Source organism: Truncatella angustata, assembly GCF_020726525.1.
Source record: "Truncatella angustata strain MPI-SDFR-AT-0073 chromosome Unknown BKA67scaffold_6, whole genome shotgun sequence".
NCBI classification, from domain to species: domain Eukaryota; kingdom Fungi; phylum Ascomycota; class Sordariomycetes; order Amphisphaeriales; family Sporocadaceae; genus Truncatella; species Truncatella angustata.
In genome coordinates, this window is record NW_025763386.1 from 1,597,672 (window position 1) to 1,616,840 (window position 19,169).

At 49.7% G+C, this 19,169-nt stretch overlaps 5 protein-coding genes and 2 non-coding genes across 7 annotated transcripts; 6 read left to right on the forward strand and 1 right to left on the reverse strand.

Annotated features, from left to right (window-relative positions):
• Window positions 1-705: 705 nt before the first annotated feature.
• Window positions 706-4,319, forward strand: BKA67DRAFT_572487 (uncharacterized protein). Its single transcript, XM_046103286.1, has one exon. The coding sequence runs from the start codon at window positions 1,169-1,171 to the stop codon at window positions 3,977-3,979; it is 2,811 nt and encodes a 936-aa protein (XP_045956227.1). The 5' UTR covers window positions 706-1,168; the 3' UTR covers window positions 3,980-4,319.
• A 1,370-nt stretch (window positions 4,320-5,689) lies between these two features.
• Window positions 5,690-5,794, forward strand: BKA67DRAFT_t117. Its single transcript has one exon. It is a non-coding gene; the product is annotated as a tRNA-Ser (tRNA).
• A 9-nt stretch (window positions 5,795-5,803) lies between these two features.
• On the forward strand, window positions 5,804-5,904 carry BKA67DRAFT_t118. Its single transcript has one exon. It is a non-coding gene; the product is annotated as a tRNA-Ile (tRNA).
• A 2,074-nt stretch (window positions 5,905-7,978) lies between these two features.
• On the reverse strand, window positions 7,979-10,244 carry BKA67DRAFT_342598 (uncharacterized protein). The gene is made up of 2 exons (XM_046096311.1): window positions 8,900-10,244; window positions 7,979-8,846 (listed from the first exon to the last, which is right to left on the reverse strand). The coding sequence occupies exons 1-2, from the start codon at window positions 10,109-10,111 to the stop codon at window positions 8,169-8,171; spliced, it is 1,890 nt and encodes a 629-aa protein (XP_045956228.1). The 5' UTR covers window positions 10,112-10,244; the 3' UTR covers window positions 7,979-8,168.
• Window positions 10,245-11,169: 925 nt separating this feature from the next.
• Window positions 11,170-12,910, forward strand: BKA67DRAFT_342646 (mitochondrial glutaryl-CoA dehydrogenase-like protein). The gene is made up of 3 exons (XM_046096312.1): window positions 11,170-11,506; window positions 11,571-12,596; window positions 12,658-12,910. Exons 1-3 carry the CDS (start codon window positions 11,284-11,286, stop codon window positions 12,702-12,704), a joined length of 1,296 nt encoding a protein of 431 aa, XP_045956229.1. The 5' UTR covers window positions 11,170-11,283; the 3' UTR covers window positions 12,705-12,910.
• A 1,790-nt stretch (window positions 12,911-14,700) lies between these two features.
• Window positions 14,701-15,273, forward strand: BKA67DRAFT_537804 (uncharacterized protein; the record flags this gene model as incomplete). Its single annotated transcript, XM_046100390.1, has 2 exons — window positions 14,701-14,944; window positions 15,062-15,273. 2 exons carry the CDS (start codon window positions 14,701-14,703, stop codon window positions 15,271-15,273), a joined length of 456 nt encoding a protein of 151 aa, XP_045956230.1.
• Window positions 15,274-16,837: 1,564 nt separating this feature from the next.
• On the forward strand, window positions 16,838-18,721 carry BKA67DRAFT_572497 (ubiquitin-conjugating enzyme/RWD-like protein). The gene is made up of 6 exons (XM_046103287.1): window positions 16,838-17,054; window positions 17,252-17,373; window positions 17,629-17,674; window positions 17,821-17,850; window positions 18,022-18,205; window positions 18,268-18,721. Exons 2-6 carry the CDS (start codon window positions 17,330-17,332, stop codon window positions 18,405-18,407), a joined length of 444 nt encoding a protein of 147 aa, XP_045956231.1. The 5' UTR covers window positions 16,838-17,054; window positions 17,252-17,329; the 3' UTR covers window positions 18,408-18,721.
• The last annotated feature ends 448 nt before the right edge of the window (window positions 18,722-19,169 follow it).

The window sequence follows — 19,169 nt, forward strand, 5'->3', positions numbered from 1 at the left end:
CGTGTCGTCATTGTTTTCATTCCAAAAGTCAAGGTTGCACCCAGCAGCGTGCGGCGGCTATTTACGAGATTGGCCATAGCTCAGGCCCATGGCTCGGGTTAATAGTAAGTGGGGAATCCGGGGAAGCTCTAAACAAGTGAGTCTACCTAGTCTTTATTACAGTATGCGTGCTTATTTTATCATGGTTTAACAACACTAAGGACACAAAAGCTCCATCATGCTTGCTATGAGAAAACGTTAGATTAGGTCATACGGAGGAGGACGACAACTTGGCCTGTGCAACTCCAACGATTCTCTGCCTCGGAGGCCACCCGGCACCCACAGCCGGGCTCCTGGTGTGACATTGTGGCTGGTGCATCTCGTGTTGTTCAGCGTCAGACCAACCTAGACTAGTATAATATATTCATCAGTTGTCCTGCATCAGAGTACAGATCGGTAGACACTATGGGTTCCAGCATCAACTATATATCACAATAGTTAACATCAATTATCTGAACAATGTAGCTCAGCCACAAATGCTTTGCCTCACAAGCAAGCAATCCGGCCAGGCCACGGAGTAATGTAGGCTATCGTCCCCCGATACTGCTGCCTAGTGGAACTCGACTCGGATTACGACTACCAGCGCCCCCCGATGCTGCACCGCCACATGTCTTGTTTCCCGATGACATTGACGTACGTCCCTACTCCAACAATCACCTGCAAGCTAACCTACTCACATCTGTTGTTCGCTTTGCATAGTTGAGCTGTCTGATAGGACTTACAATCCCCTAGAATTGAATACAGGCAATCAATTGCTTACAGTCACAGACTCGTTCTTCCTGTGGGTGTCTTGCCTTAGTAGATCTACCACTTATTGTTCCCTGTTACGGATACCATTCCCACTTGCGAATGACGTAGCGCTCGAGCTGCCAGGATACAGGTACAGACACAGATATACATAGCAGACAGTTACCACGAAGCGTCGCCTCTTCCGTTGTCAAGAGCCGCCAAAGCAATCAGAACCGCATCGCATCTTCTGCAGCACGCCCAAAGCTAACCTGTCGCAAGCTTGTGATTAGCAGTGGTTATTGGTGCTACTAATTGCATTGGCGTACTTGCCGACTCAGAAAGAGCTGTCAGTGACGACGCTTGGCCTGTTGTACGCAGGACAAGACAAGTTGTTCGCACCATGGTCACACGAGGGCCAAAGCCCGACGACACACCTGCGAATGCCAATGCGCCTCCCACAATCGACATCTGGTCGCCGACAGACTCCGAGGACAGCGTGAATGTTTGGGGGGACTTGGATTCGACACGGCCGACTCGAAACGGCACAAACAGCCCCGTGCCTGCTCCCATCCCACACGACGTTCCCGCACCACTGAGACCCGGCGCCTCACCGAAGAGCCCGAGTCCAAGCCCATATGACACGGGAGACGACAACCCTTGGGGAGAAGTGGGCGACGAAACAGGCAAGCCGAAGATCACCCTCGAGCATACACCTACAGTCCTGCGACCTGGCGGGAAGATGGAAACCAATCCCTTCAAGCGAAAGCCTGTCAATAACGGTCCCAAAGGATACAACCCTTCAACCTCGTCTCCAGGCGCTGTACCTGTACCCGTACCTGTACCGCCCACCGACGCCTTTTCGCAATTAGAGGTTGTCGAGAATGAGCAAAACACGAATCCCTGGGAACCAGTCATCGACGAGTCCACAACGACTGCTGCCCCTGCGCCAATGCCACCTATCAGTAATCAGAACACCGGCAGTGATGTATGGGGCTCGACTTACACGCCGAAGCCTACCACAACTATACCAGGGAGCTCGCCAAAGCCAGTTTCACTCCTGTCAGAGGGAGAGTCACCTGCATGGGATGAGGTGGAAAGCGCAAAGCCGTCTCTGGGGCCAATGCCTGGGAGATCGACAGAAGCTAATGAGTTCTCACAAGATGCACATGCCTGGGATGATCTTGCAACTCTCGACAAGGGAAAGGCGCCCGCTGCGAGTCAGCCTCAGGGACACACCAACATTCCGGATGGCTGGAACCTAATCGACAAAGATCCATCACCAGTTGCGCCAAGTCTTTCCAGAAAGAGTACGTGGGAGAACTTCGATGATAATGATGACCAGCCAAAAGACGATACTTCGAAGGCACCAGTGGTGCCAACCACGAACACACCGGAGGCCGAAGCTTCAGAAGAACCGCCCGCACTACCTCCAAGGCGGTCTTTAGACCCGCCTCCTCCTCAGCCTCCCCGACCGAGCACACCCAGTGCAGCCAACAAGACTGAAACCTATCAAATCAAAAACATCCATTGGTTTGATGCCAATGTCTCGCAAAACCCTCGACGGTCGCCTATCTTGGTACAGAATGCCAACGGCCCCTGCCCTCTGGTCGCACTTGTCAATGCATTGACTTTAACGACTCCTGCCGATCTATCTAACACTGTTCTGGTGGAGACACTAAGATCAAGAGAACAGATCAGTCTCAATTTGTTGCTCGAAGCAGTATTCGATGAGCTCATGTCGCCTAGAAGAACGCAATCAGATGCTGCATTGCCCGACGTAACCGAATTATATGCTTTCCTCAAGGGCCTGCATACTGGCATGAATGTCAACCCTCGATATGTACCCACGCAAGAGCTCATCACCGCCCACAAGCGAACCTCAACTCATCAGCACCCCTCGGAACGTGGTGATTTTATTCCAGGAACTTTCGAAGATACACGTGACATGAGGTTGTACGCGACTTTCTCCATTCCTCTGATCCACGGTTGGCTTCCACCAAAGGAAGATCCGGCATATGAAGCATTTGCTAGGCAGGCTGCGTCTTATGATGATGCACAGAACCTCATGTTCAGAGAGGAAGAACTCGAAGACAAACTAAGCACTTCTGGCGCTGGTCTCACCGAGCAAGAACAACAGATTTACCAGGATATAATAACTATCAGAGGATGGCTCAACAGTTCCGCCACGCAACTCACTCAATGGGGCCTTCAAGTAATTACGAAAGGTATCCAGCCAGGCACATTCGCCATCTTGTTCCGCAACGATCACTTTTCTACCCTGTACAGACACCCACAGACACAACAGCTCTTCACGCTGGTTACCGATGCTGGCTATTATACACATGATGAAATCGTATGGGAATCTCTCGTTGACGTTAACGGCGAACGAACTGAGTTCTTCTCTGGCGACTTCAGGCTGGTCGGTGGTCCGCAACAGGAGGCTCCTCGAGACGTTCCGGGCGCCTGGTATACCGATGAAGATTCATCTGCTCACGGCGGGCAATGGCAAGCAGTTCAGAATAGGCGCGGACGTACTAGCAACAGCGAACCTGAGCCTCCTGCTTCGCCAATGTCAGCAAACCACGAACAAGAGGATCGTGATCTTGCACTTGCTCTTCAACTACAGGAAGAGGAGGATGAGCGGCATAGGAACGAGCAAGCTGCTCGCGAGCGTGAAAGTCAGTTATCAGAACATTTCATCGAGCAGCAGGGTCGGGGTACTACCGCCCGAACCGGCCCACGTGGTCGGGGAGGCGGCCGGGGTGGGCTGATTCCAGCCCGCGCAAGCTCGACCTCCATCAATGCTCCAGTCCGCACCAGCTCGACCTCCATCAATGTTCCAGTCCGCGGTGGTAGTACTACAGCCCGAGGCGGACGTCCCGTCCAGCAAGTTCGACCTCTAGTACCACCGGCTAATACAACACATCGGCCCGCAAATGCTGCGGATGATGATGCGCCACCGTCTTACGAACAAGCGAGCAAAGATGAGCTGTATGTGCCACCAAGTGGTCATCCTAACCATTCTTCGAGCAGCCCCGGTGGCGCTACTGACGCAAGAAGAAGACCGACACTTCCGGGCAGTGGGCCATCACAGCCCGTGACAGCTCAAGCTGGGCCTAGCACGCCGATAGGAATGGGCCGAGGTCGTCCGGTAATAGGTCATCAGCAGAGCGCGTCTGCTGGTAGGGACAAAGATTGCGCTGTGATGTGATTGTAGATAAGATTGAACTAGAAGATCACGTCTCATGATCCCGGCTTTTGCATAGTTGGAATGGGTAGCCGGCGCTCTAGCGGATATAGGTTTTTCGGGTGCTCAGGCGTGCACGGGAGTTTGGGAACTTTCCAGGCACGAATCTGCAGGTCATCATTGTTACGAGATTCTTTTCTTTTCTTTTCTTAGAATTGCTCCTAGTTCAATATGACTTTGAGCAAGAGCAGCTGAGAACTATTTCATTTTAAGCGAGTGCAATCCGATCTGTTGATACACAGTGTAACAAAGTAATCCAAATCAGTCCCACTCTCAATACACTAGAGAACGTTCTCCTTGGTAATCTCAATAATTCCTAACCTGAATGCCTCTTGTCCCTTCGTAGTATAAGCGAATTTGAGTCATCTTGTCAGATTGTTTAGTTTTCTTAACGCTGCTGCTACACTTAATACGCTTCAATTACATGAATATCGCCATCTCTTTAAGAGACAGACACGAACACAAACAGCTAATGAACGCTACTTCGCTTGTCGACTACCCCAGGCACACAAACAGTCAAAGCGGTGTCTAAACACGATTTGAAGCCCGTAATATATATTTGAAGTGGAACTTTTTTTTCTTTTTTTTCTTTTTTGCATGTCCGTAGGATATTTATTTCAGTAATAAAGCGTTCTTCACAACTTTCATTCTTTGAATCTGGCGCTTTTGCTACAATCTGTTGCCCTGGTTGCTCTTATTGAATAGGTTACATGTCGAGATTAACTATCCCCCATTGACTGACACCTGTGTGGTGTTGGTATTTCAAAAGAAGTAGCTAAACTAGGTCACACATATGTTACCTCAACGCTGCAGTCCGCATGACAACCTCCCAGATTGTTCGCTTTTCCACGATTCTCAGGTCAATACTGGACCACCTCGGGTGCCCACGTAGTCTCTGAAGCCTTAACCCATTTATCTTCACTAAGTCTTTGGCGACACCAAACGAATTTACCACGTTAGGACGCTCACCTGCAAGCTCACAACCACTTCTTGGAAACCATCATAGATGAAGGTAGATGGCTCTCTATCCTGGCATCAGGATCCTGATGATCACCAGCTCAATCCTCCGGGGTTGAACGCCCCTCACGTCAACCTACGTACGTCGAGACCCATTGAGGGATTGCTACACATTATGGAACAGGTATATCCTTGAGTCCCAAAGGCCATAGTGGACGGCAGTGTCGTTGTAAAGAAGGAGGTCATGGGTTACATCTGCAGGGAGAACTTTGAGGATTACTTCGAGACAGTCCCCACTGATTGGTGCCATGTGTTTAATCACAAGAAGTAGGGGAGCGAGACAGAAAGAGATTTTGAGCGACTCTTTAGGCATCCAGCCATGGCCTATTGTTAAGTTGAGGCTGCGTGCGCAACGAAATACATGTATATTACCAACCTAGTTCACGCAACCCATACAAAAGTAGAGCCATAAATAACAAATTTCGGTTAGCCCCAGTAGACATGCTCTACACTTGTGCGGAGGTATCATTCCCCCCAAACTCCTATTCATCTGGCCCACAATTGACGCTCTATACCTGAGCTGAGCTATCGTGACCGACCACCTCATGCTCCCCCAACCTCAGCTGTCAAAGATACTCACAACTTCTCGTCGCCGACCTTGTCATCGTACTATTTCTAACATCTAGCCTGTTACGGGGACCGTTCTCAACAACCAAAGGCGCAGTGGCAGAGTGGTCTAATGCGTGAGACTAGAATCGGTGATTCTAATCACAGTGCAATCTCATCTCTTCGGAGGCGTCTGTTCAAATCAGGCCTGCGTCGCTTCATGTTGCTCGGCTAGCTCAGTTGGTTAGAGCGTCGTACTAATATAATCTTCAGAAGATTATATCAAGTTAATGCGAAGGTCCTCAGTTCAATCCTGTGGCTGAGCAATTGGAAATACTTTTTGTCCATTTTTCTCTCTTCTCTTAGAGGCGCTGGCTGCTGGCTGGCTGGGTCAGCGTCTTTGCTTGTTCTTTTTGGGTTTTAGGTGTACAGTCGTTTTGAATATTGGGTCGCCTATAATGCTCCAAGGTTACTAAGCTAGACAGACAGTACATTTCACGTCCCCTCGCTGATCGTCGGAGGTTTCCACTGATGATGTAAAGAGAGTCAAGTCGAGTAGGGCCGTCGATAGACGGATGGATGGACTGGTGCTTTGATTTCAATGCTCATAATATAAGGAAAGATAAAGATGTGCATTGTAGCCAGACTAACTGATACTCAAGTATATTATCATGAGCTTTTGGTTAACTCTTGTGTCCACAGCTTAACGCATTCACTACTAGAATTCAAACCGAATATTTAACGAAGGACTTAGGCTCTCACCTTTGTGTTCACTATATTCACAGACTTCTTCCTATAATCTAGTGATTACGTTAACCGTCAGTGTCCTTATGTGTGATTGAATCGCATTTCGCAAAAAGTGTTTGGAGGTAAGGCCTCTCTTTTGATGCACTTGCATGTCCTCTAGGGGTGTTTATTAATGGCACAATCTGATCCAGAAATCTACGACAACTCTTTTCGTTGCGCATGTATATTCAAGAACAGAACACGAAACAACAAAAGCTTAGGGTAAAATTATGCAATGCGCCTCGCAAGTTTATAGCGAGAGCCATGTCTGAGTTTCTGTTCTGTATTAACCACATCTGATTCACTTTTGCCACACCTTGCAGTTCAAACATCACAATTTACTCTATTCGATTTCTCATCATCACAACCAAATACAAGTATATATAAGCCGTCGCGGAACCGCGTCTTTCTAAGTCCTCCTCCTGCATGTATAGATGATCAAGTCATCTACCTACCTCTAACGACTAAGAAGCAGCCTCTCCAGGAATATTCCCCTGGATCTTACAACATACTCGCCAGCAATCTACCCACTCGATCAACTTGGCCGCCAAAAAGACAGTAGAAGAGAAACGGACAAAAAGAAAATGTCGTACACATACGTACCACAATATCAGTACCACAACACATGGACATGCCCGGCCCACGGCCAACGATGGACCCAGGCCAGACACTCGTCGGGCACCCTTTACCCAAACACCCAGGCAGTGGTAGTGACGGCGGGGGCAACAGCGCTTCCCTCGGCCTGGTATGTATTCCCACAGCCGCAGTCCCACTACTACCTGACCCAGCAGCCACATGCTGGTACGTCCGCCAACCGCCACAGAGGGCACTGCCTGACCTCGAGAAGATATTATCGCGATTAACGGTTTTGGTGGAACAGTCATCTGGATTTGAAAACCGACGGGATTTCACTCTGTGAGGGTAGCTGAACAAAGTTGCCGTACTACGTTAGCTGCTCTGAAATGCAGACTCGATGACAGTCCTGACTCAAGAAATCTATTCGCATCGTCGAACATGGAACAGGAGGCACCTCGCTTGTGGTGGGCGGAGAGAGTTCAGGCAATGTTGTTAGGTAGTCAGAAATAAGAGGTGTATTTTTGATTCACGTTTTAAGTGCGTTTCTCTACATAACCGGGAAAGAAGACCGATCCGGTATGCTCAAACGCAATAAAATCGTTTTAATCTTCCAGAGGACATCTGCACCCATAGCCTTCCAAACTTTCGCCAGGATTCGCATCCTGACTCAACTCAATACTACTTGAGTATGTCCGGTCCAGTATTCTCATTGTACCACTCGTACTTTCCCTAGCCATTCTCAACGGTTGAGTGCTGGGGTTATCTGAGTTGCAACATGACAGACAGTTTGATGCCGGGTCGCATGATACTCCTATAGAGCCACCCCAACCATTCGACGGGCACAGCATGTGTCGTGCGGCATTATCTTGGACTGGTCAAATGAACAACTAATACAATCAAGATCTTGATATCGAGTGGTGACCACATCTAGGATGTCGTGGTTGCTTGAATGTGCAAAAACATGCTCGACTTGACGATTTTTAGAATTTGATGACGGTGTTGAGTCTATTTTGGATGCCGAATATTGTTGACTATCAAAGTTATCAAGCGGGAGTTGAGCTGCGTTCTTGTTCACCAGCATAATCTCGCCCTTTTCCCCAAGCGACAAAGATCGTTGCGGTACTCCATTGTTACCTATCACGAAATTGACGACGTCTTCCAAACCTAACGATAGCCTAGACCTCAAGCGCCGCTGTGCCTCATCCGTTGGTAGGAGAGAATTTAGACATTATTTTGCATATGTCGAACAATATTGAGGCTCGTGTGATGCAATGCCACTCCAACAACTTACACCCAGAGGCCTGAGGTGAAGGCTAGCTATAAGACCTTCCGCTTGGTCTTCAAACACTGGCTCGTCGCACATGTCACCAAGAACTGAACTGTAAAGATACGGCGGCGTTTTGTATTTTGCAGAACTATGCAGCATTGTGACCTCGGATAAGCAACTAGGCGTAGCATATCTCTTCCTGGCCCTATGTGTTGTCGGTGACCTATGTGAAGATAAAATGATCGGCATGTCCGGTGGATGGACACAAGATTGACGTAACGAGTCGATGCGGCTGACTCTTGCCGGGGTTGACAAAGGCAAACCCGAGAATTCGAGTTCATTGGACAGGACAGTCGATCTCCCTGTTGACAGATAGTTTGCTTGGTAAGCTGCTGACCCTGTCGCTATATCGCGTATGGGTGCAGAGGAAAGAGGACTCTCCTCACCGGATGAAGGGTATATATCAGCAGAATCCCGTGATACCAATCGACGTTCGGTCCCAGGTGGAGGATCTGGAAATTCAGAGCGAACGGAGTAATTTGAGGAGGATCGATAGAATTTTGTTTTCAGGCAATGGAGTCGTTGGATGTTCATCTCATGCACTGCATGATGATGTCGATCGGTTTCCTTCGTGATCACCTACACGCTGTTAGTGACCTTGACCAATGGTTTCGTGGTTCAGACGACGTTACTTTAGGTTTGTCTTCGTCTTCAATCATTTCAGTCATACGATGAAGTTCGGGACAGGACTGGTGTCGTAATCCAGCATGATAATCGCCGGTGGTCGAGCCTGTTGTGAAATCGTCCTCCCCACTTTCATCACTTTCGAACCCAGTCATTGAGAATAAATCAATCGCATGCTTGTATACGGTGGGATCGGGAGCAGTCACTTCAGAGACATTGAGGGGCCGCCTGGGTTTGTATCCAATCCAGCTCGTCTCCCAACCAGTCACTCCATTAGCATCTCTGATGCTATCCCTATGAGTCATCACTGACACAGGACGTGCAGCAGACCTAAATGCAGAGGGGGCAGGAGTATTGCTGATAGGACTTGACTGTCCGTCATAGCCAGACCCAAGCTTGAAATGGGAGCGTTCTCTCGGCTTAACAGTTGAGTCATTGGGCATATCTCCGAAGAACGATCGGGTTTGAAAACCGCGGTGATCTGAAAGAGGGAGACTTTCCGGAATATCACACGAGGAAGATTCGGAGAACTCGAAAATGTCACTGTCTGTTTCCGTATTTCCGGATAATTCAACCAAGTCTTCGCCATGGTTCCGTAATAAACGAGTGGTTTCGAGGTTGGCCAAGACTGAATCAATGGTAAAATCCGCGGGTTCATGGTCTACCAAATTTAGAGGACATTTTCGTGAAGGCGGCCAACTCCAGGGAGTTTGTTTCAGCGAGCATGGTGGAGTGGAAGCTGTACATGTATCCTCTTCTAGTTCACTGGGCTTTCCCAGGGGTATAGGCCCGAATCGTTGCAAAAGATTTGTTGGTGAGCGATCTGATGTAGAATGTTTGACTTTAGAGGCTTCGGATGGCATGTAATATTCGCGGGCATCGGCGTTGAGGGAGGACAAGCAATCAGTATGATATTGTGGACTTGATGACGGCGAGACACGGGAGGATATCATGCTAAAACATTTGTCATCCCATGTAAGGAGCCCACTGTCATGAGCAGCCTTCGACGATCGTTTTGCCAGACCTGGCCTACACGAGACACGCGGTATGATATCCGGCTCATGCCCGCAACGAGTTGGACTCCCAGGCGCAATAGGGCAAGGTGCATGCACGATGTCAGTTGTCAAGGAGGTGGGCTCATGATATCCACTACTCCTCGACTTGGGTTGTTTGATAGCCCTGGACTGATTCAGAAGTTTCGGCGGAACCAGGCTCAGCATGTTGCGGAAGTAGAGGTGACCTTTCACTGGTGGCTTTCTTGTTGGCAGGTTTGCTCCACCACTTCTGAATTGCCTTGCAGACCTTGGAAACACGTCTGCCAAGATACCAGAAGAATATTTTGAGGGCCCAACGCAAGCGAGTAATAGGTGAGACTATGGCCATGAGAAGGTCGCAAAGTGATACTGGCTAGGGATGGCGGTGGGACTAGAATAATTCAAGTTGAGGCTAGGTTGAGGTCGAGACTGGGTGCATCGTGAGGTTTAAAGATGGAATCGAAGCTGCACATAAGCCTCGAAGCCCTGCAGTCAGTATATCTGAGGCAAGAGCTCTCGAAGGCAGTGCTGAATGACGTACAAGAGCAGAAAGGCGCCCATCCACTCGGGAAAGAGGCCATCCTCATGTTTGTCTGGAAGCCGCAAACTGTTGGGCACCATCATGACTGGAAGCTTGCAAGCGCTGGTTATATGCATGTCTTTGAACGATGGTGAGAACGACCAGTCCCTTCAGGGGCGGAGTTCTATTGACTGGCTCACTTCCTGGGAGAGAATCGGCATGACTTCTTATAGTAGGTTACATCTTGAACAAGATTAAATGTGGCTTCGATTTGGTAGCATCAATCCACTGAAACACAGAACGGCCGGGCTTTAGGGTTAACGAGAGTGCTCGCCATTCAATTGATTCGTGTAGGCGCTATTGACGTTATTCTGAGAGTTGTACTTACAGTGAGCTCACCTGGAGGTATCTACGATGATCTACTCCGTGTTGGAAGTCGTTGTCTTGATCAGGTGGGGTGCTACTCTTTAAATGACTGCGTCACGTACCTCGCGGCTGGTGTGTATTTGCTGCATCTGGAGGGGATGGTCCACTGCAACTGTGACTGCGAGCCCGACCCGAGAACGCTGAGTAAATAATTATGGCTCGAGGTAGTCAAGTGGTGGTGACAAGAATTGGTCGTTGTGTTTGCTAAGTTAGCGGTCTTGCTTAGCGGTCTTGCCTCCCTGTGGCCACTACGTACATTTAACCTCGGTCCCAAGCCCCGCGTGCTGATCAACTCCCCATAGAATAACGCGTCGAGGGTGCTGGAGAACGAAACTATACATACTCACGATGGGGTCCCCTGAGTGCAAGCCGTTCTACCTCGTCTTCCCAGGAATTGATTGACCTTCATACAATGTATCGATCTGCACTTCGCCGTTGCACTCATCCCCGTCACCTGGCGACGCCCCTCAAGCCATGTAATGCGAGAGCTTCACGAAGCTACGCCTCTGCCGGCTCAGCAGCGTTCGAATGGGAAGACCCACTGAACAGCAAAGCATTGCTCACTGAAGAGGAGCTGGCTATATCCGAGACGGCCGAGAAGTATTGCCAGGAACGAATGCTTCCTCGTGTACTTCGTAAGCGGCCATGCTGAACTCGATTGCGTCTACTGTATGCACTAACCTTATACCTGCATGACAGAGGCGTATCGCGACGAGAAGTACGATGCCACGATCCTCTCGGAAATGGGCGAGCTCGGTCTCCTCGGAGCGAACCTCGAGGGCTATGGCTGTGCAGGTGTCAGCACCGTAGCCTCCGGCCTCATCACACGAGCCGTCGAGCGTGTCGATAGCGGCTACCGGTCGGGCATGTCAGTCCAGTCTTCGCTCGTCATGGGCGGGATACACGAATTTGGCACGGCCGAGCAGAAAGAGAAGTTCCTCCCAGGCATGGCCCAAGGCAAACTGCTCGGCGCCTTTGGTTTGACCGAGCCAAACCACGGAAGCGACCCAGGCTCCATGGAAACCACGGCACGTCCACACCCGACCAAGAAGGGCTACCTGCTCCTCAGCGGCGCCAAGACATGGATCACCAACAGCCCAATCGCAGATGTCCTCATGGTTTGGGCCAAGTTGCAAGAGACGGGAAAGATCAGAGGCTTTCTCGTCGAGCGCAAGGCATGTCCCCCGGGCACCCTCGAAACACCACCCATTAAGAACAAGAATGGTCTTCGCGCCAGTATTACAGGCATGATCCACCTCGACGACTGTCCGATCCCTGAGGCCAACATGTTCCCTGACGTCCAGGGTCTCACCGGGCCCTTCACCTGTCTCAACAGCGCCCGTTATGGTATTGCATTTGGCACCATGGGCGCCTTGGAAGATTGCATTCAACGTACTAGGACTTATGCTCTGGAGAGGCGGCAGTTCAAGAACAATCCCATCGCCAAATATCAGCTTGTTCAGAAGAAGTTGGCCGATGCAATTACAGATGCCGCCTACGGTACCCTGGCAGCCATTCAAGTCGGAAGACTCAAGGATGAGGGCAAGGCTACGCCAGAGATGATCTCATTGATTAAGAGGCAGAACTGCGATAGGGCTTTGGTTAATGCAAGAATACTTCAGGAAGTCTTCGGTGGCAACGCTGTCAGCGATGAGTATGGCATCGGAAGGCATGTAGCCAACCTATTTGTGACCCAAACATATGAAGGCCAGAGTGATATTCACAGTAAGTCATTTCCGTCTCAACTACAAAAATGGCTAGAAACAAATTACTGACCGTGGCACAGGCTTGATACTGGGCCGAGCCATCACTGGGCTGCAAGCGTTTGTGTAATCAACAATATAATATACCGCTTCTCCTTCTGCTAAACATTTACTACACTACCAAGCAAGCCTTTAGTCCTGGCGCGCCTTCGCAAGCTGTGGGAGCCGGGTTGTCTGAGATTGGGTGACTTCTTCAACAACTCCTCCGCGATGACCTTGAGGAAGTCCTCGAATATGTGTCCAATGTGTCTCTGCTTGTTCCAGAAGGGTTCCCTCTCGGGCAAGTGCCCGCGGTCGGTGCCCTGCTTATAGGCCAGCTGCCATGCCACATCACGCTGAATCCTCAGTTCAAGCAGCTCCGAGCAGAGCTGCGGTGAGAAACACGACTTCTACGACCCAACGGGCTACAGGCCTGGTAAGTTCCGCGGCCCTCAATCCATTCACGGGTTGATTCCGACGCAGGGCTGCTTTCAGTAGCCTCCATGTGTCGTCTATCATTGAACTTATCTTCTTTCTGTGTTGTTTTTTATTTGAGACACTTTGCCAAAGACCAGTGCAAGATTAACGCAACTGGTTGTGGCTCAAAGTTTTCTACTCTGGGCATCATAGACATAGCCTCCCTCTACTGCGACATACGATCCAGAGACAGAATCGCGAAGTTCACAAGAAGGGGAGGGGGCCAAGAAATTCAAGTATGAATTTATAGAGGTGTGCAGGAGAGGTCGAATTGTATCATTCGCAGGAGCTATCACCTAAAGAGTATTTTTCGTTCATTGAATTGCCACTATACTTCCCTTGCGTCGGCTTATCTCTCTGCAAAACTCAATGACACGAAGACCACATGCACTTCCCAATATAGCCTCCACAAAGTCAGGGATTCAAGTATAGATTCTCCACTTTGCCCAACCATATACCTGTAATATCTTGATGCTGACCACATAATGCACAACGGTGCTTACTTCTACCATGGGTATCAAAATGCCGTTATTTAGTGACGCATCTATATTGGTGCGGTCAAAAAGGTTACGAGAATGCCTGTGAAATACTCCCAGCAATCCACATGCATTTGTAAGTTTGCATTGACAACAACGGCGTCGAATCCTCAAATCACAGATATTGTGTGCTGTATTCTGGACGAGGGGCAAATAAAAATGGCTCGCGTCCCATGGATCTGTTGAAAATCTGATCCATAAACACCTGGAGATCGCGTATTGGTCACTGCAGACCTCAGTTTCGTATCCTCGGTGTCCAAGTCGACTCCGCGTTGAAGTGGGATAAGCACATCGACTTGTTAGGAAATTCTATACGGTGTGGGTTCTGCCCAGACGTCCGAACTGCAATTTGGGAAGAACGTCGTACATCATGGCGAAATCCGTCAGACCCATCGACACAAGCTCGTCAAGAACTTTGCCCAAGGAAGAAAGCAGACAGATGGGTAGCCAGCTTTTGGAACTATCGTAACGGTCGTTGTCTGGATTAGGCAAGGCAATGGTCCTCGACTTCTCAAAGCATCTCAGATGGCAAGAGGGTCGAATAGAAGCCAACCCCCACCCCCTTTTTACGCGATAAGCCCGCCAAATCGGCTTGCGGTATTCGTTTGGAATGTCTCGGATATTCCGCAGCCTAGTATATAAATGGCCCTTCTTGGCTTAGACTGCTGACCACTGTATAAGAGAGTTATCAGTATTTCGAGTCGTGTCTCAACAGTAAGAAGACTATCATTGGATTGTAATTACTTCATTAGATCGGTAGTCGATACTGCGGATGCTCATCGCCCGGTGCTAACGAAGTAATGACCAGAATATGCTTACACATAGCATCCTCAAGATTTATTAGGATGCTAGCAATGCATTGATAGATGTATTTGGCTCATTAAGTGATATCTCTCTGACGGTGCCTTGCTAAAAACTGGTCACAGCATCTCGTAACAAGTCATTTTCTCAACCTGCCAAATCCATCTGTTTGGGTTGATTCCGGCTCCCGAGGCAGTGCGAACAGGGAAACGATTAACTCTACACACCGACCTGCAGGAAATTTCGCCTAGCCATAAATGAGATGGGCAAGCTATGGAGCTTCCAGCAGGGATTGTGCCAATCGAAATCTCGGACAATAATTGTGCAAGTGTTGTGGCGGCATTGTCGAGGCAGGATCTCTTCGAGCAGCGTGGCGGCATCGATTTCCATTGGGCCATCACGATTGTACTTATACAGACTATACACGTTGTGGTTGAACCGGTGTCCAAAGCCATCGTGACAATATGCAGGTCACATTGTTGGGTGGATCGCTTCAGAGATAAGGGAGGACTACGCGGTAGGTGCGAGTCAGCTCTCGGTCGCAAATCGGCCTCTGAAGCAGTGTTGCTTTCTTCCTTTCTTTCGTTTGTTTTTCTTTGGCTGCTTCTCTGTAGAGTTCTGCTCCGCTGATTAGGTCGACTTTCTCGGGCATCTCAGATGGCCTTCGTTGCGATGACTGCAGCTCTATCATACAAATCATGGTATAAGGGAGGTACTACCGAAAAGCAGACACCACTTATCAGTGCTGTCTACAATGAAGGCAGTCGGACAGAACGAGCACTGATATACAACATTTGCCGAATAGTGATCAAAACATGGCTCTCTGCTTATATGAAACTAGGATAATGGAAGATGAGAGCTTGGCCATATCTATAAATCACAAACTCATTGGAACTACGGGAATGACAGCTATATGTATTCTTATAGACTGGATTTTATTTCGTCATACTACTCATCAGTTGCCTCCTTCCACGTGATGTTCCTCACAGTTCACGTAGTATCTCAGCATATGCATTTCTTGATGCTCACTGCAGCGATAGTATGCGGACGTTACCGTCAATTATTCAAAGACTCATGGGCGATTGTTTTCTTGCCTTATCCAAGAAGGCCGGTCTGGAGTATGTGACTTCGGAGGCGAGATCTTAACTTCTAGAGGACACGTTTTAGACAAGCCAATAAGCGATGATCCCATTGTCCATCAGCACGCCTACCAAATCGTTCCGGATGGTTTCGAAAAGCTCTTAAACGCGAGATCAGCCTGGACAAGAGAAACGTTGAGAACATACTGGCCATGTTGTTGATCACAGTATTCATGTGCTATAGTGCACATCTAAAGACCCCAAGCTAGGGCAAATCCACCCGAGGAACAGTCGGAAGCGGCTGAAGAGCCTCGAGAACTTATTATCCTGGGCATGTCTATTCCAGTCGGACCAGTTTCTAGTCGTAGTCGCAAGCCAAGATGTTCCTCAGGCGTTAGCCTTTGAACCGACTTGAACGCACTAGAACCTGTGGTTCTAGTGGACATTCCGACTTTCATATCTTGCTGTTATTTTGTTGTGGCAAAAGATATTGAGAATTGCATCGGATCTTGGCAAGACATCTTGTGGGAGAGACAATGGGCAGCACGCACGCTAATTACTTTAAGAGCATCCAAATGAGTTCATGGTAACCTGGGTAGAGAGAACGAGAAGGTCATGGCTGCTGTCCGTGTATCCTCTGAACTGAACAAGGGAGTTTCGTCATCAGCAGCCTATGGCATACTGGTGATGTATCCGGCAATAAACCCCAAGCGAATCCCGAGACGGTGTCAATGAAAGCATGAGTCTCTGAGAGGGCAGCGTCAAATGCTTCTCCAAGGAAAAGCCGGGTGAAAAACAGTTGGGTTGGATCGCGCCTGTTCAAGGCCTAAAGTAGTTATGGCATGTGGCTCGGGCTGGTTGCTCCTACATGTACGGTCAGAATGAGGATTTCGCCATTGCCGCCTGAGTGAGGGAAAAAGCTGTGAATTGGGCTCAGGCAGACAAAGCGGGCAGGCGGGCCAGGGGCATGTGAGCCTCAGCTGGATGCACTGTCCAGTCAACGCGTGAAGCAAGTGGCGAGGACGCTGGACGCTGGAGCACTGAAGAATGCACGCCAACAGGGCAGAGGGGACAAAGTGCTGCTTAATTGCAGGTAAGCGCCTGGACATGGGAGGGTGGACATTGAGACCTCGACCCCGGGTCAGCCCCCAGTAACGTTTATCCCAGCATTGTGCACACTGTGCGGTGCAGTACGGATCACATTAGTCTAGGTTAAGTAGGTTAGGTATGTGTGTGCTGTACCGTAGTACTGGTTACATATGGAAGCCTCAGGTGCAAGCGCAGATGGCACGAGCCAATATCTCCTCCAGCTGGCAGACCAAGAACTGGGTCCCTCTCCCCCCCCTTCCATTCACCGATACATTACTTGGAATCCATCAGTCCATCATTCATCGTCGACAACCGGCCATCCCATCCAGAAAAGCATTAAATATTTTCTGAACCGCATTCGGCCGTGCCTTGTCTCGTCTCGTCCACAACCACAACCACATCCATCACACCACGTTACAGCAGTTCTTGCATTAGTCACCAAATCGATACCCTTTTCTGGTACGTTTTCTCTCGAAAGCCTTAACAACGCCCCAGTTTGACTTTTCTTGCACTGCCCGATACCATACCCTTCTTTGTTTGTTTGTTGCGTTGCGCTTTGCTCAAGGCCGCTTCCTGCTTTACAAGACGGATCGCCTCCGCCGACGCTTTTCTCCCGCATTCCATGTTTTTGACTGACAGACTCGGGAAATAAATAGCCTTCGCCGCCCAGCCTCGAGCGCGCCCTTGACCGAGAAACACACTCGACGCAACCACCCATCATCACATAAAACACAATGGCTTTGAAGCGCATCAACAAGGAACTCACAGACCTGGGCCGGTATGTCCTTTTTTGAAATGTGCTGTTTCCAATCCAATCCAGAGCGTTGCGACACATCCCACCTTGTTTTCACTGCCAAGGTGGGGCAGCGTGAAGAGGGGTGTTGGTGTGGCTGTGGGTGTCGGTGTTTGGACCAGCACAGGCACAATCACGATGCCCTCACCAAATCCAGCATTACCACTGCTTACTGCTCACGGAGCCTCATAACATGCCCCCGTCTGCCTGTTGATGGCCGTGCTGACATTTTCTTCACAGTGACCCTCCGTCATCATGCTCCGCCGGTCCCGTTGGTGAAGATTTGGTATGGCCGCCTCCCCCTGCCGACCCCGCCGTAGCGATAAGCGTCAGCCCGCTCTGCTCTCATGACTCGAGAGCGACAGCACACGACCATGAGCGAGACGCTGCTCAGATACTGTTGAAATGTTGCTGACTGTTGCCTCTCTTTAGTTCCACTGGCAAGCAACTATCATGGGTCCCGTGAGTCAGACCTCTTCATTCTCCTCGTCTCGTCTTGCTCCCCCCAAGCCCCAGGCTACATGCCCAACTCAGGACATGTCCCAAAGCACATGGCTTGCCCCAGCCGCATCGTCAACCCCCTCAGGACCGCCAAGTCCGATATGATGACAATGCTAACCATGTCTTTTGCAGAGCGACTCCCCGTACTCTGGAGGTGTCTTCTTTCTGGCCATCCACTTCCCCACAGACTACCCCTTCAAGCCCCCGAAGGTCAACTTCACCACCCGCATCTATCACCCCAATATCAACTCAAACGGTAGCATCTGCTTGGATATCCTGCGTGATCAATGGAGCCCGGCTCTGACCATTAGCAAAGGTGAGTGGCTACATGTCAGGTCTTGTCATACTGTATACAATTTGCTAACTGTGCCCCGCTAGTTCTGCTCTCCATCTGCTCCATGCTCACAGACCCCAACCCCGACGACCCGCTGGTGCCGGAGATTGCACACGTCTACAAGACAGATCGCCCGAGATACGAGGCAACAGCTCGGGAGTGGACTCGCAAATACGCCATTTAATCACTTGGAGGGCGCAGGTCGGACGTAATGCATGGCCAGTTGCCAGTGGGTGAAGGCAAGGAATGAGAGGACTGGAGATATCACTCAGGTTGGCAGGAGCACAATCGTCGACTAGTACTCAGTTTCACCAAATGATTCTACGTTGGCGTCCTCATCGATAAACATTACTTGCCCTGGTATTGGGTTGTCTCCTTTGTTCAGAACAGTTGCGCATGACTTCGGAGGATTGGCATGGTTTCGGATCATGGCTGCTTTGCTTATTACGTAGAGGCTGGGCAGCCAGAACAACAATTTGTGAGAAACATTACACACGATCAGGCACCATCTTGTTGAGCATCTTCGTACGTGCATATACCTGTCATAGCCTGAATCACGGGGCTGCCTCATCAATACTTGAAGGTCTCTAAGTGCTTAAACTTTGATACCCTATATCGGCAGCCCCACATCTCGTGAGAGGACGGGTCTCAGCTCGTTCAGTTGCCTTGTTCTCTTGAGCCTCCCATGTACATAAGTCAAGTACGCACGTCGTGGAGACTACCGTGATCCAGCTTGCCGAGTGTACCGAGTATATCGAAGACGCTAAGTCTCGGCATCCGGACAGATTGCGAGTACCAGGAAAGATCAGACCAAACAAACTTTGTTGTAGGATCACAGATGCCTCCAGGTCACAGTGGCTGCGACACTTTTTGTGATTGCCTTGGACTGAACAAAGAGTGCTGCGCTTGTGAGTGGAGCGAGCTCCTTGTTATCATGAAAAGTTTG